Source organism: Bubalus kerabau, chromosome 2 (assembly GCF_029407905.1).
Source record: "Bubalus kerabau isolate K-KA32 ecotype Philippines breed swamp buffalo chromosome 2, PCC_UOA_SB_1v2, whole genome shotgun sequence".
Lineage (NCBI taxonomy): Eukaryota > Metazoa > Chordata > Mammalia > Artiodactyla > Bovidae > Bubalus > Bubalus kerabau.
In genome coordinates this window covers 8681800-8698608 of record NC_073625.1, presented here as the reverse complement: position 1 = coordinate 8698608, position 16809 = coordinate 8681800, and the positions used below count along the sequence as shown (strand labels likewise).

Below are 16809 nucleotides of genomic sequence, written 5' to 3'. Positions count from 1 at the left end.
TGGAAAAGACTCTGATGCTGGGAGGGATTGGGGGCAGGAGGAGAAGGGGACGACAGAGGATGAGATGGCTGGATGGCATCACTGACTCGATGGACGTGAGTCTGAGTGAACTCTGGGAGTTGGTGATGGACAGGGAGGCCTGGCATGCTGCGATTCACGGGGTCGCAAAGAGTCAGACACGACTGAGCGATTGAACTGAACTGAACATGTTCTCATAATATTTACCTAAAACGGAAGAAAACTTTCTAATTCCTCTTCAGTCTCCCCCCACCAAAAAAACCTGTTCAACTTTCCAGAGTCTTCAAACACTGAAACAAGCAGTTTTATGTATCTGTGGTTTACAAAAACCAACAAAATTCTCTACACCAGGGTTCATCCTATGGTTTCCATCAAAGAAGAGATTTCTAACAATGTTATTTTATAGTCTTTCCTCTCTTAAAACTATAAAGCAGTACTACAGCCTAATGAAAAAAGCACAGAACTGAGAAGGGCTTGATCACATCACCAACAGATGTGATTTAACTTGCCGTGTGGCATTAAACAAAACTCATAAACCTCTCTGGACCTCAGCTTCTCTGTTTGTGAAATAAGATTAGAATCATCCTTATCCAAGATGGCTACTGGCTCCAAGTTTTACAAAATGCAGATGACTGTATTCTTTTTCTTCCTGAGAATTTATCCATACTTTGTATGCATTATTCAAAATAAAAATAATATACTTTAATAAAAACATACTTAATTAAAAATTAATATAAAACATATAAAATGTAAATAAATATATAAAATATATCATACTTGAAAAATACAACTTACTCAACACTACACAGCCAGACTTATTTTTTCACAGCAGGTCCTTTTCTGTAATTGCTAACAGTTAAAAACTATTTTGGCCCAGAATGGCATTCTGCAAATCTAAATGCTACACTCCTGTAATCTCCATGCTTAATTTCAACCCTAAACCAAATAGTGCCATGCTATGAACTGTTTCTTCACCTGTTCCCTAATGAAGCCAAAAGTATTTCTTTGGACTTGAATTTACAGAGTTATGTAAAGTGCTGATGAAAGCCATCTGTTGGGAACTTTGACATTCCTGTCAAAGGAAAAACCCAGAAGAAAAACCCAGATTTTCTTGGGAACCAGCTGCAGCTGCTGCTGCTGCTAAGTCGCTTCAGTCGTGTCCGACTGTGTGTGACCCCAAAGACAGCAGCCCACCAGGGTCCTCTGCCCCTGGGATTCTCCAGGCAAGAACACTGGAGTGGGTTGCCATTTCCTTCTCCATCAGCTGCAGCCAAAGGAGTCCAAATCCTACCCCAGCTGGAGAAGCAGAAGGTGAAGTCGCTGCAGGTCTAACTCACCTGCTGCAGACCCTGGTGTGCTGACTCTACCCCTGAGCAGCCAGCCTGTAAAGAGCTTTACTAGAATGAGGCTCACAGCTGGTTCCCATACCTAACATTTATCTGATCCTTTAAAAAGTTTCAAAAGCATTATAAGTTTAAAAAACACTTCTCAGTTCACCAGAAAAAAATTTTTTTAACTCTAGTTTAACCAGCAAACTTGGCACCCAGATTCAGTCCTTTCACACAGCTGAGAACCAGGTCAGTGTAATTATACTTTCACCAGTATTCTAAATAGCAAGAGAAAAAAATATCTGAAGGAGAGTCTTACAACTGCAAGAGGCCTGGAATGATACAATTTTTTTTTTTTCCAGATTCATTACACAGTTTCTGTTATCTATCTGCTTCACAGTATTAACATTAAATACAATGTAAAAAAGTGCTGGCCCAGGTATCTGGATAAACTGAATAAAAGACAGGCAGAAGAATAAGAAAGAAGATAATATATTTGGCATACATGTATCTTCCATCTTACTGTTTTATGAGATGCCATAATGAAAATTTGTATTATTAAATAGCTATTATATAAATATACTATGCCTATAAAACTTAACCATGTAAAGTTCTTCTGAGACTTCAATAAGAAAGTACATGCTGAAGCACTCAGAACAGTGGCCAACACATGGTCAGGCCTTAACAAATGTTACCTATTAATAGTTTCTATAAGCAACTGCTTCCAGTTCCTTGGCCTCCTGATACAGGGCAAAGAAAGAAGTTAGATCATCTAAGTCTCTACTCCCAAAGCAATCTGCTGTACTATCTGATGTCTTCCTTAATTTCTTCCATTTATTTCATCAATTTACAAGAAGCTAGCCCAAGAAAGCAGAGAAGGCAGTGGCACCCCACTCCAGTACTCTTGCCTGGAAAATCCCATGGATGGAGGAGTGTGATAGGCTGCAGTCCATCGGGTCGCTAAGCGTTGGACACGACTGAGAGACTTCACTTTCACTTTTCACTTTCATGCATTAGAGAAGGAAATGGCAACCCGCTCCAGTGTTCTTGCCTGGAGAATCCCAGGGACGGGGGAGCCTGGTGGGCTGCCGTCTATGGGGTCGCACAGAGTCGGACACGACTGAAGCGACTTAGCAGCAGCAGCAGCAGCAGCCCAAGAAAGAGCCAAGTGCTAGCAACTGTGACTCCATAGTAAAGAATCTGCCTGCAATGCAGGAGACACAGGTGCGATCCCTGATCCAGGAATATCCCCTGGAGAAGGAAATGGCAACCCACTCCAGTATTCTTGCCTGGAAAATCCTATGGGCAGAGGGGCCTGGCAGGCTACATAGTCCATGAGGTCGCAAAGAGTCTGACACGACTTAATGACTCAACAAGTAGCTGAGTAGAGAGGTTTTGATCAGCAATGACTAAATCAAAGGTTGTTTTAGTGGCTCAAGTTTTCTCTCAGGGTATATCATGGGTTGAAAACAACCAGTGCACACAGAGCTCACAGGCTAACTTGAAGACCAAAAAATATCTGTATAACTGACTATTTAAATAAATATTGTATCACAAACATACCTCTGCCTGAGTTATTTTTAATTTTTTTTTTTAAATAAGAACAAGTCTGCTGAGACCAAGTCAATTTATATTAACCAAATTTATATTTAGGGCTTCCCTGGCGGCTCAGATGATGAAGAATCTACCTTCAATGCAGGAGACCCAGGTTTGATCCCTGGGTGGGGAAGGTCCCCTGGAGAAAGGAATGGCAACCCCCTCCAGTATTCTTGCCTGGAGAAGTTCATGGACAGAGAAGCCTGGTGGGCTACAGTCCACTGGGTCACAAAGAGTCCAACATGACTGAGCGACTACCATACACACACACACATTTATATTTAACCCACCTCAATGACTTGTTAGGAACAAATTTTTATTTCTGGCCAGCTTCTCCTCAGGACCCTGGACATTTAAGGGTCATCAAAAAATGGTATAAACAATGACATAAAAATGTACAATACTGTAATTACAATTAATGTAATTAACTATAATGTAAGAAAATACAATTATTGAGATGAATCAGTTGCAAACTCGGTGACATTACAAAATCTACAATATTCACGTTGCTGTATCTTTGCCATTACTTGAAAAAAAAGTCAGCAACATATGGTTAGGATAATTTTCTCTACAGTAACCCTTCTTCACTTAAAGACTGATACAGCTGTCATTATCCTCCATTCCTTCTCCCACAGAATTAGAATTAAAACTTGCATCTTAAAGAGTTTCCTAATAATTATACTATAAAATACACTTGCTTGCGTGCTCTCATAAGGATTTTAAATTGAGAACTTTTTCCACTTTTACTACTAATTTGTGTCATCTCGCCCTCTCTGTAGCGTCTTTGCTTTCTGGTATTTGCTATGTGTGTGCATGTTTTAAGTAGACAAGCATTCTGCCAAGCAGGAAACGCACCCCTGAATTTAACAGCATGGATGATTACTATAAAGTACCATAGCAACAAAATATCTGAAAACATTACCAAGCTTACACTTATAAACAATTTTATCAGATCCACTATTCTAACACACAAAATGTGAAACAATTTTATGATTAAGGCCATTTCCAAATAGCTAAATCAAAACTCTCACTCTTAACTATCCTAACTTGAAAATATATTTCCATTCTAATCAGCATCTCTACATCAAAAATCAAAGTTCCTGTCAAAGCCTCATTTATTCTATGCACTTAAAATGCCAAGTTCCAGTTACACAGAATAGTTTGGACTCTACTAAGAGTTTACTGCATTTCAATACAACTTATCTTAGAAGGCTAGCAATTTATCATTTAATCTTTTGGCTCCAAGTCACTCAGCTGGGTAATGACCTAAACAATAACACTGGCTGACAGTATCTTCTCTTTCCTTCCCAACTGGAATGCTTCAGCAAAGCATAATTCTGCTCCACAAGACTTCACAGGTCAACAGCTTCCTCATCCAGCTGACCGCCGCAGGAGCAGTTTTCTGGATTAGTATATGGAACACAAAATAAAGATATTCAAGTACATTGTTCTGCGTATAAAACAAACCCAGAAATTTGAAATGAAGGTGGAAATTATTCCTGAAAGGGAAATGGATCCTTCCAAGATTCAGTGTCCAAAGTAATTCTTTTAATGGACCATTCAAATCTCAGGTAATAATTAGCCTCACCCAGGAAATATCTTATTCTTTCTCAAGAGATTCACGCACCTAATTGTTACACCAAAAAACAGTGAATGTAAAAACTAAAAGTTATATTTTGTGAACTAAAACAATGGTGTAAAAAAAGTTATTGCCCATTTCTATGCTGTCTGCCTTAATCCCCAACAGGACCTAAATCATAAATGCATTGTTCGTGGTAGGCACCTAAACACTTACTGAATAAATAGAAGTAAATGAACAAATTTTCTTACAGGAATGTCTATTTCAAAAAAAAAGGAAATCTGCAAGCGGAAGTTCTTATTTAAGCCAGTTACACACACCACCCTCACCTACAGCCCATAATTCAAGGGAAAGCAACATTCTGTCCCAAATTAAAGCACTCTATTATAGCCACGCAACCAACCCCAAACTACAAATCAGAAGACTCCAGGGCCATCTGAAATGAAAATTAATACACATAGAAAAATAAGGGAAAAAAAAGTCACATATACCAAACTATTTTTTAGTTATAGATCTCAGGTATACAAAAATAAATTATTCATAATCTTTTACTTCTGCTACATTCTTACTGCTGGTTTGAAATCAAATTCAGAATCCATTCCATGACAGAAAGAGAAGAAAGGGATGCAAACAGTGTGAGGGGAGCTCGGGACATGTCCTCCTCCCTGTGCCTCGCAGTTAACACCAACAACACGCACAACTGTGCCGGACGCAGTGACAGGCGTGACGCCCAACGACTCTCAGGGAGCAGCAGGCATCTCTGGGACAAGGACTCTGGAGCCAGGATGCCCAAGGCCAAAACCTCGCCCTGTCTGTCACCTAATATCTCTGAGACTTGGACAAGTTACTGAAGCTCTTATGCCTCAGTTTCTTCACCTGTAAAATAACAGCACCTATCTCATTGCGCCGTATGAGGATCACACGAGTTAACTTATGTGTGGCTGTAAAGTAATGCCTGGCGCCCAGTATAAACAAATCATTAAGTTAAACAAATTCACTATAAACTACCACACCCTAAAGTTAGCACAGAAATTTCCCTTATAACATGGATAAAACTTTTTAATCACAATATCTCCAGACTCTCCTGTTTATCAATGTGAAAACACACTTTAGCTCAAGTGTCTTCACAAAAGCTCTCAAAATTTTTTGTACACAGCCATCTCACTTTCAGAGCAAAGCAAAAACCACTCAGTTGCTGAAAAGTTAAGATATAGCTCCTTCCAAAGGTTAACATCACAATTAAAAAGAAAAAATCAGAAGTTAGAGCTGACACAGAAACAAGTAAAGGGGAACTTACTTGCTCAGGCCACTCCAGTCCCTGCACTCGATCGCTCAGCCACAGCCGCGCAGACCGGCAGGACACCGCCCTGCGGACCACAGGTAAGGCCACTGCAGCTCCAAGCGGAGCACCCGGTCCCCAGCAGGCGCTCAGCAACTATTTGCTGCATTCATAATTACTTCTATTATCAAATACAATCTGGATAATTTTTTAAAGAACATCTAGGTTCATAACAGCAATCAATCAATTCCAAATGGGAACTGACTGGACAGTTTTTTAAAAACGAAGAAAGTAGTTAAATACAACAAAAGGAACAAACATAATCTCTTCATAGGAGAAATAATTCCTTGCCCTGAAGTTTACTGCATTATGATTTTCAATGTGAGCTTTTCATATCTTTGGAGAAAGTCACACAGAAAATTTAACCCCTGAAAATAAGACTCCTATTAAAAAATATATAACAGATCTCATCAACCCTAACTTTGTAGATAACTACCATAAACTGGCTTCCCAATCAGACCAGTACAAATACACAAAAATCTACTCAACAAAACTTATTTTTTCCACAGTCAGTCACTTTGGTTTATAATAGTGTATAATAAATAAGTTATGTAGCCAAAGAGATATTTCTAACCAAAGCAAACCAGCAGACCTCTACTGGATTAAATTTAATGCAAACGTCTAGCAGCAAAATAAGGACTGTTGGACTAGATGGTTTTCAAAAGTCCCTTCAAAAGTACAACTTTAGGGTGATAAGACTCAGTTTTATCCTACACTGTACTATATCAACTACCTTTAAAAAAAGATATGCACAACTGACATTTTATGTATGGCTAACATTTTTAAAAATTAAAATACCTAATTCAAGCAAGAGAAATTAAAGCACTCAGTAGTTCTAACAAGAATTTATAATACCCAATTCACAGATGTGACACTGATTTCATTCTAAACTATAAAGTATTTCCCATTTCCAGGCAGTAAACCTAGAGATCATTTGATAACAGTTGTTGAAATCAATTGTTCTATTTCATTTAACTTCAGCTATGGGATCAAGAAACAATTCATACAATCCTTACAGCACTGAACTGCAGAATGAAGTATTTCAGTTCCTTGTCCACCTTGAATTTTCAATACACCCTTAATGAACGTTCCGATGGTACAGAACCATGTTATGAATGGGACTGCCTATTAATTCAAGACTCCATTAGAATCATTTTAAGGGTAATAACAGTTAAGATAATGCTTCTATTTCAAAGTTCACAGGGAAAACGGAACCCTAAAATAGATCTCTAAAACTTTCATCCAAAAAACTGTTCATTTTCAATTGCTATTTAAACAAAAATCTACTGGCGGGTTATTAATTGCAAGAATCTAGATCAAACCTCAAATATTTTAAAATACATTCAATGTTATTAACTTTAGACTGTTAACATGCTAGAAATAGCCTCCATGGTCTTCAGCAAAATGAAGATGGTGTTGCTGGCGTTCACTAAGGTGTGCAACGCCCTTAAAGCACCACCACTCCCCACGAACCACAACTCTGAGCACCGGAAGTCAATTCACAGCTCTCACACCAGGTCATGTGAAAAGGAGCTACTAACAACTCTCCCCATCCTGAATACCTACTGAGGGCCAAGGTTAACTGTTAGAAAGAAACTTCCAGCTCTACAAAGTACCGGCATACGCACAGCGCACTAGGTGCCTGTGCCCTGACTCCCAACCCCCCGAGCTCCAGCGACGTGGGCTACTGTATTCCCTGCCCATGCAGCGACATCTGTCATAAGCAACGTTTAGGACTCCATCGCATGCAAAACAATAACACACGACCAAAAATTAGAATACAAACAGCAGAAGTAACAATCGCTAAATCTGCTTTGCCACTGCTTTGGTCAGGATAATCAGTCTCATTCCTGTCTAGTAAGAAATCGAAGAAAGGAAGAAGATAGGTTCTTAGAGTTTCCAGCCTTTGGCTGCTCAGCAACTTCAGCAGGAAGGTATTATAAAAACTTTTCAGAACAGTTTTAAAGTTGCTTGTTACTTTTCAATTCTAAGCATGTTCTTTTAGGTGGAGCAATACTCTACACTTTGAAATCTTAGGCATCAAATATGTCCAAGTATTAGAACAATCACATGTATTGAGTTCTCACACCTAGATTTCACCAATAAAAGCCAGGCAGTGATTATCCACAAAGGGCCCTGAATGCCCAATGTAACCTCTATTGAACATCCTAGAAATGTGGCTCTGTAGCATGCTGTATCCCCAGCTCTGGGAACACTCATGTGCACGCCCTTCTTACCTTATCCTTTTCATGTGGAAGGAGTGACACTGGAGGTAAAGAGGAAAGAGACTCACAACTCTCTTTCCCATCCACATTGGTTGCTTTAGTGTTGAGCCGATAAAGAGGTCCATCTTTAAGGAGTCTGCCGTGGCCAACGGCGCGTTTAATAGCCAATCGTAACTGCTGGTGAAGGCCAGAGGCAGCACCGCCTCCAAATAATGCAGACACATCCTTCTGACCTTTCAAAAAACGTTCAATGTTTTTCAGAGTTGAGCCGCCGGACTCCGCCAAGCCCTCAACTGCCCTCTTGATCAGTTTATTCCAGTCTACATTTTGCTTATTATCCAATTTTCCATGGTTTCGAGGTTTAGGAAGTGCTATTCGCCCAGGATTATCAGGATCTTTATAGGAATTGAGTCCTTTATTTGAGACCTTCAAAATTGTTCCATCCTTGACACTCAACTCCAGTTGCTCTAAAACAGTTTTACGATCCAAGCCATGGGATGAAGACACTGCATTGCATATCCTTTCTTCTGAAGGCCGCTGTTTCTGCTTCTTCACTTTTTTGATGGCCTCCAAAATCCACTCCGTGTACAGCGGGTTGGCGAGTTTTACCATGGTGAAGGATTCTGTATATCCATAGAGTCGCTATCCCTTATCCTGATGCTGCGTAAGTTTCACACCTTGGAAAACACCATTCGCGGAGGCTGGGAACCAGTTAACCATAGCATACAAGTTTCCTGGCCTCTGTCCTTTCTCCTTTCACGAAACAGAGGCCTCCCAACTTTTATTTTAGAAATCAAAACAACCTGTTATCTGCAAAGTCTTCAAACTTCCCAACAAACTTCTCAATAGCACCACATGTGGGTCTCTTCATAAAGGTGTAAAAACTCAAGAACATCTCATTCCCAGCAGAAAAATGTGCATCTTATGCCTGAAAAACAAAACAAAGTCAGCTTTCTATCAAGGTCCACTTTATAAATAAATTATAACTGAAGCATCCTAGCCTTTAAAGCACTCCAACAGCAAGTGTTCACTGAGCACCTATAAAAGTGTGAACATGTTTCCATTATTGTTCAAAACAATCATGTGTGCAAACCATTGGGACAACAAAGAAAAGGAAAAAAGATGAATGATGAGGAAACAAGATGAGGTGCACTACAAATGACCTCAGGCTACAACTAACCAGAGGGTGCTGGCTATCCTGCTCGGCAGTCTCCACTCACCCGGCTATGAACTGAAACTCGTCCTTGACAGCTTTCCCCAACAAACTAATCAGAACTTCAACAAGCTACCTGAATCAGCAGAAAGAATCTTGCAATGCAAGTAAGAGTGAATCTTTCCCTTGCAAAATTCCAGACATGTAGACTGGATGAAACAGTCAATAAGAAAGGCAAAAAACCACTGAGAAAATGTTTTAACTGTTTCACCTAGTAAAAGAAACAAAATTGACACACAGCACAGTTCATATTTTACCTACAATATTACTACATACGTTCCAAATGGAAACAAAATAACAATGAAAATAGTCAAGTGTGAAAAGTGTTTAAAGAATTTTAAAATAAGCCAATTTCATTCAGATTTTAAGAATCACATGCTGTGATAGCTTCTCCTAGTAACATTCAATATATTGGAGAGAGTCCAGCAACTGTCAAAATGTTCACAACCAATCTACAGATAGAGAAACTAGAAACGAAAATGGCCCGGAAATTCCTAGGTTCAAACGTACACTTATTTACATATCAAATGTACAGTTCAGAGGGGTGAAATATACTGCCTGTGTGTAGTCTAAAGAGAAGAAGATCTCATAATGATTCAAGACTGTTGTCCTGAAGTGAACATTAATGAACAAAAAAAACACAAACATTATGCATATACATGACGTTGCCACTCCACGATCAAAGTCAGTAACACTTTCAAACAAAAGAACCCGAAAGCTTTGCATCTTTTAAAAAATCACCAAAATAATGAACCCTATAACTCCTTTGCTTCCAAAAATAAACTTAACCTTACCTAAATGCTCCTGAGAACTCTTATTCTGAGGAGCCTTTACAACATAAACAATGCCATAAAGTGGCTCGCACAGCAATCCTTCCTTTAAAGAGTGCCACTAAACTCGAAAGAAAAAGTTTAACAAGATGCGAGGAAACTGACAGTACTATTAACTCTGATAAGAAAGTAAAGGCTCGAGTAAACACTCAAACCTAAGGCAAGACTTAATTTTTAAATGAACTCTGGCTGAAAAGCGCCCCCCCGCTACCCCCCGGAGAGAACTAAGCTACATTTGGGTGAGAAGCGTCTCGAGAGGACAGAAATCATAATAGCATTGTCGGAGTTCATTATGGGGGGGAATCTGCGGTGAAAGAAAGGAGCGGCTCCAGCCCGAGTTTCAGCGGCTGGGCCCGTCCCGCACGGGCTCACCTGCCCCGCAGGTAAGGAGAGAGAATGAATGACAGCCGCTGCCGGCCTCCCGGCTCCGCGCAGGGGCCCCGGGTCTGCGGCGAGCAGAGCGCCTGCAGTCTTGAACTCTAACTCGGGGAAACTGCCCCCTCGCTCCCGACAGTCCTCCCGGGCCTCCTTCCCCGCCACCCCCGCCCCCCTCCACCCCCCGACACAGCTTCGCGCTCTCTTTTTTAAAAGAGCGAGAAAAACTTTAAAAACAACAACGACTTGGCGTTGGCACCAGCCTGCGGCTTGCTTGCAGACGCGGGGGGCGGCCCGGCGGCTCCCACCGGACGGGAACGGAACCCGGGGACGAAGTTAACAATGAAATCACGTGAAAGAGTTGCGAGCGGCGCTCGTCTGCGCTCCCGGGCGCCCCGCAGCCGGGCCGGATCCCGGCGGGAGCGGCGCGGGGCGCGGGGCGGGGTTGGGGGGCCCCGCCAGGCAGGTCGGCGCTGACAGGCGCCCGCCGCCCCCCGGCCCCGGGCTGACAGCGCGCGGACCCGCCGCCGCACGTGCGCCCTCCGCGCCCCCCGCACGGCCGCCTGTCAGCCCGCGCCGCGCGGCCGGGCCCGGGGCCGGGCGCGGGCACCGGGGCCGCGGGCGCCGGACGGTGGGCGCGCCCCGAGGGAGCCACGGCCGGCCGGCCTCCCGCCCGCGCGCCCGCCCGCCCGCGGCCTGGCCGCCGCCCCCTCGCGGCTCCCCCGCTCCGCGGAGCCGGGCCCGGGCGCTGGGCGCGGGCCGCGGGCTGGAGGCCGCCGGGCGCCCGGCGGGCGCGAGGGGGCGGCCGCGGCGCCCCAGCCCGAGGCCTGGCGCAGAGCAGCGGGAGGCGGCGCAGGCCGCGGCGGGGCCTGCAGCGGCCACTCGGGCCCGCGCGGCGGCGGGGCGGGGCCCCCAGGCGGCTCGGCCTCGGGCTCGGCGGCCGGGGGTGGCCGGGGGGCGGCCCCTCGGCTACTTACCGGGGGCGGAGAGCGCCGGGCGCCCGGGGCCCTGGGCCGGACCGCGGAGATGCCCCGAACTGACACGGCCGCCATCTTGGAGACAGTGCGCTCCGGCCGGGGGGAGGGGAGGCGGGGCGGCGGAACAGCCGCGGGGGGAGGGGTGGCGGCGCGAGGGAACGGCGGCCTGGGGGAGGGCGCGGGAACGGCTCGGGAGGGAGGCGAGTGGGAGGGGGAAGAGGGGGCCGCGCGGGCGGCGGGCGTGGGGGAGGCGGCCGCGGAGCGGGAAGAGCTGGGCCGGGCGCCGGGGAAGGCCGGAGGGCGGGGCGGGGGCAGCAGGGAAGAGCCGGCCGCGCGGGTCACGTGGGGCCGGTACAAAAGGCCAAAGTGGGAGGCGGCGCCGCGCGCGCGGAGCCCCGGCGGCCGGGGGGCGCCCGTGCGCGGGCCGGGCCGGGCGGCTCCCCACCCTGGGGCTGGAGCAGCCGCGGCGAGCCCCATGGCACCGCCGGGGGAGCGGAGGGCCGCGCCCGGGCGGGGAGGCTTCGGGGCGGCGCGGAAACCCGGTAGGATCCGAAGTCTTGATGGCGCCCGGTGTTTACAGCCACCGAGCCCGGCTCCTCGTCGCCTCTGCGGGCGGCCCCCAGGAGCCGGGGCCGGGAGAGGGCGGAGGGCGGGGAAGCCGCCCCCCTTCATCACTGCGGTGTCCCCCTTCGTCACTTTGGTGTCCCCCCTCCCGCTTCATCACTGCGATGTCTCCACCCCCTTCATCACTTCGGTGACCCCCCCCCTTCATCGCTGCGGTGTCTCCACCCCCTTCATCACTGCGGTGTCCCCCCCCTTCATCACTTCGGTGCCCCCCCCTTCATCACTTCGGTGCCTCCCCCCCATGTTCATCACTTCGGTGCCCCCCTTCATCACTTCGGTGACCCCCCCATGTTCATCACTTCGGTGACCCCCCCATGTTCATCACGTCGGTGCTCCCCCCCATGTTCATCACTTCGGTGTTCCCCCTCCTCCATGTTCATCACGTCGGTGCTCCCCCCCATGTTCATCACTTCGGTATCCCCTCGCAGGAAGAGGAGAAGGGCGCGAGGCGGGAGGGCCGGGGCGGGAAGTTGGACGGCTCGCGGAGCCCCGCCGTCTAGACCTCACCCTCCCCGCCCCAGGGGACCTGTTGGACCGCGCAGAGCCATCTCGCTCTGCAGGGGCCGGTGTGCGATCGGCGGCGAGCCCCGCGCGGGTCCGCTGCGCGTCTGAGCCTGGAGCCTCTGTCGGGCTCCCGCCACGACTCCCCGGTCCGGTGCGCCTGGCCCTGCTCGGCCCGCTCTCTACCGAATCTGCTGCCGAGCTGAGAACGGGCCCCTTTTCACGGCCCGTCTGTCCTCCTCTGTCTGTCCTCCTCTGGCCGCACGGATGTTTTCTTTGTCTGGTGTCCCGTCGGTGGCAGGGACTACTGAGTCAGACCTTTTTATTAATCTGCATTCCAGGGAAGGGCAGTGCATGACAGATGACAGACGAAATAACTCATACTTTTGTGTGGACACGTTTTCCCGACCCAGGACCATTTCACCGGCCAGACTGTTCTCCCCAAACATCTCCTGGATTTATCCCAGCTTTACCATTTTAAGTCCACGCTCTGGCTCACTCCCCAACGTTGCCTTCGTGAACTTTTGCAGTTTGATCGCTTGCCCTATCCCTGTGGCACTTGTTGCATGGCCTTTTAACTACGTTTTATGAGCGTATTCCCAGGTATATTCTGGAATGCCTCTTTGCATCTCTAGTGGCGTAGTGTTATGTGCAGTTCAGAGTCCAAAAAGGTGTTGCTAGTGAATGAACAGTAAGGTGAAACTGCTTTTGAACTGTGGTGTTGGAGAAGACTCTTGAGAGTCCCTTGGACTGCAAGGAGATCCAACCAGTCCATCCTAAAGGAGATCAGTCCTGGGTGTTCATTGGAAGAACTGATGCTGAAGCTGAAACTCCAATACTCTGGCCACCTGATGCAGAGAGCTGACTCATGTGAAAAGACCCTGATGCTGGGAAAGATTGAGGGCAGGAGGATAAGGGGATGACAGAGGATGAGATGGTTGGATGGCATCACCTACTCAATGGACATGGATTTGGTTAGACTCCAGCAGTTGGTGATGGACAGGGAGGCCTGGCATGCTGCGGTGGGGTTGCAAAGAGTCTGACACGACTGAACTGAACTGACTGAGCTGAACTGAAGAGGTGGAATGTCCACCTGCACCCCCATCAAGCTCTCTCTTGTTTATGTCTCAACTTATACTTGCTTGTCTCTATAGCTTTTCTCCATTCTGCTCCTTAGCCTTATTCCTCTATACATCATAGATGGTCTAGGCCGTTCAATAATAACATAAAAACTTACATTTTCAACTCAGTATCCTACCATTGACAACTGATAACAGTAATTGTAATGTAAGATTTACAGAATCACCCTTTTCTTCACCTACCACTAAGCCTCATCCCCAAATTAGGAGAGAAATATGGGGATAGAAAATAATCCATTAGGGCACTTTCCATTCTAGATGAGTTAGATAGATGCATTCTCAGGAAAAATGAGAGACATTTGTAATGAAAATACACCTGTGGGCAGGAAGTGGGAGAGACTCTTTTAGAAGACTAAAGCAATGTTCTTATTTCCCAAACAGGACAGATAAAGTCATATGAATAGAAAATGAGTTCATGGGAGGTGAGTGTGTGGTCTTCAGAAGAAAATAACCAAGATGGCTTTTGTTTGCTTTTGGATAATTTGGAAGAAAACTAGCCACAGCCATTGTTGTGAAAAGACCAAACTGGAGTTTAAGCACACAGTAGCAAGAATTTAAAACAATTTGCAACAACAAAGCATAGTTTAGCTTTTCAAACAGCTTCTGTAGAGAGTCTTTGCTTTACATTTGCATAACTTAATGGCACATTCTGCAGTCTTCTCAAAAGACTGATTCAGGTCTTCATCTTTTGCATCCTAAAAAGAAATCCACAGTATCCAAAGGATAGTTCCCTTGTTTCAAGCCTACTCAGAATTCAGCCCTGTTGGGCTGATGGCTCAAAGTTTGTCCCCCTTCCACATTTCACTCTAGATATCCCTGCCTTTTCAGCTGTATGTTAACTACATTTTATGCAGAGTTCAGCTAAGCCTCAGATTGGATTGTTGCCCTATCCTTGTTTCAACAGGAGTTGTAATCCATTTACATTTAATATAATTACTGTGAAATGAGCACAACTGTATGATAATTTGAACATTCTTTGGCATTGCTCTTTGGAATTGGAAAGAAAACTGACCTTTTCCAGTTCTGCGGCCACTGTTGTGTTCTCCAAATGTTCTAATATATTGAGTGCAGAACTTTAACAGCATCACCTTTCAGGAGTTTAAATAGTCCAGCTGGAATTCCATCACCTCCACTAACTTTGTTCATAATCATGCTTCCTAAGGCCCACTTGACTTCACGCTCCCGGATGTCTGGCTCTAGGTGAGTGATCACCATCATTGTGGTCATCTGGGTCATTAGGACCTTTTCTTGTACAGTTTTTCTGTGTAATCTTGCCACCTTTTCTTAATCTCTTCTGCTTCTGTTAGGTCCTTGACATTTCTGTCCTTTATCGTGCCCATCTTTGCATGAAATATTCCCTTGATATCTCCAGTTTTCTTGAAGAGATCACTAGTCTTTCCCATTGTATTGTTTTCCTCTACTTCTTCGCATTGTTCATTTAAGAAGGCCTCCTTTTCTCTCTTTGCTATTCTCTGGAACTCTGCACTCAGATGGGTATATCTTTCCCTTTCTCCCTTCATGGATCACAGCCTTGTTGTGGTGGAGGGGTTTGCGTAACTCAATAAAGCTATGAGCCATGCCAAGCAGACCCATCCAAGACAGCCAGGTCACAGTGAAGAGTTCTGACAAAACAGTCCACCGGAGGAGGAAATGGCAAACCATTCCCATATTCTTGCCTTGAGAACCCCATGAACACTAAGAAAAAGCAAAAAGATTGACTTATTACACTATAATATAAAGGATTATTTTTGCCACTTCCCTCCGAATGCTAAAAGCATAGAATAATATTGTTCCTCCACTTAGTCCTTCCCCTTTTGTGTTTACCGTTATCATGGATTTTAATTGTGCACATATTTTAAACCACAGTTGAGATTGGGTTTTGGCAAGACTTGATCTCCTTCTGTTTTGCTACAGCTCCTACAGCACAGCCTTCAGGGTTCCGACTGAGAGTCTGTATTCCCTGGAGCCGACAGTGATCACTGCGGGCACTGAAATCTAATGCTGCTTTCCTCAAAACCCTGAGATGGCAACAACCTCCACTGTGCTTTCCCAGGGCTTAACCTTCTGGTTCAGTAGGTAAAGAATCCACCTGCAATGCAGGAGACCTGGGTCCAGAAGATCCCCTGAAGAAGGAAATGGCAACCCAGTGCAGTATTCTTGCCTGAGAAATCCCATGGACAGAGGAGCCTGGCAGGCTACTGTCCATGGGGTCACAAAGAGTCGGACACGACTGAGCAGGCGAGCACACACAACCTTTTGTCTTAGGCATCTTCAGAAACTTAAGGGAGGACTTTTCTGCTGGCCCAGCGATTAAGACTTCACACTTTTCGTGTAAGGGGCCCATTGTTCGATCCCTGGTCAGGGAAGTTCCACATGCCGCAAGGTACAGCCAAGAAAATAAAAATAAAGACCTATATATTTTTAAAAAGAGAGAAAAACTTGAGGAAACCAGCAGAGACTTAGGCTCAGTTATTCACTTGTCCCTTTTCACTGGAAATCTGGCCCCTCTATTTGATTTTGTCTCTCTGATCTTACTTAACTGCCACAGTTCCTGCTGGTCTCTTTGCCTCTCGGGGCCTCTTTTGTGGGTCTGTTCCCAAACTCGGACTCTGGCCATATGCCTCGAATTTCCCTGAGGAACAAAGGTAGTGGAGAATGTCACCCCACCTGTGTGTAAAGTTACCCCTTAGTTGAGACTGGATCCTCTTAAGTCTGGTCCCTTAAGTTGCTTGCTAATGCCTTCAAGTAGGTGTTTTATCCTGTACCTGCTCGCCTCGTGGTTTTCAGCTGGATCTTTGGCCTGCTGTAAGTACCCCCACCATACTAAGAACTAGGAAAAGTGTTACAAATGAAAAGGTCTGTCCTTCCTTCTCATGAGAAGAATGTCTGAACACAGCTTTGCCTGATGTATCAAGGTAAGTTTCCAATACTTCCTGTGTATCAGAATCACCTGAGTACTTTTTAATAAGTAAAGATTCAAGGATTCCATTCCAGACTTACTGAATCGGAGTTTCTGAGAGTGAGACCAATTTGGCTCTATGTTTTAAAAAACTCTGCAAGTAAGA

General features: G+C 45.6%; 1 protein-coding gene across 3 annotated transcripts in view; it reads right to left on the bottom strand.

The window, feature by feature from the left end:
* KAT6A (lysine acetyltransferase 6A) overlaps positions 1-11591 on the bottom strand; it is a 108680-nt gene extending 97089 nt beyond the window's left edge. For all 3 annotated transcript variants that reach the window (XM_055567008.1, XM_055567010.1, XM_055567009.1), the window contains exons 1-2: positions 11481-11591; positions 8098-9013 (exon numbers count right to left, since the gene is read on the bottom strand). In XM_055567008.1, coding sequence (XP_055422983.1) covers positions 8098-8697 — 600 coding nt within the window. In that variant the 5' untranslated portion in view covers positions 8698-9013; positions 11481-11591. The remainder of the gene's footprint in view (positions 1-8097; positions 9014-11480) is intronic.
* Positions 11592-16809: the final 5218 nt, after the last annotated feature.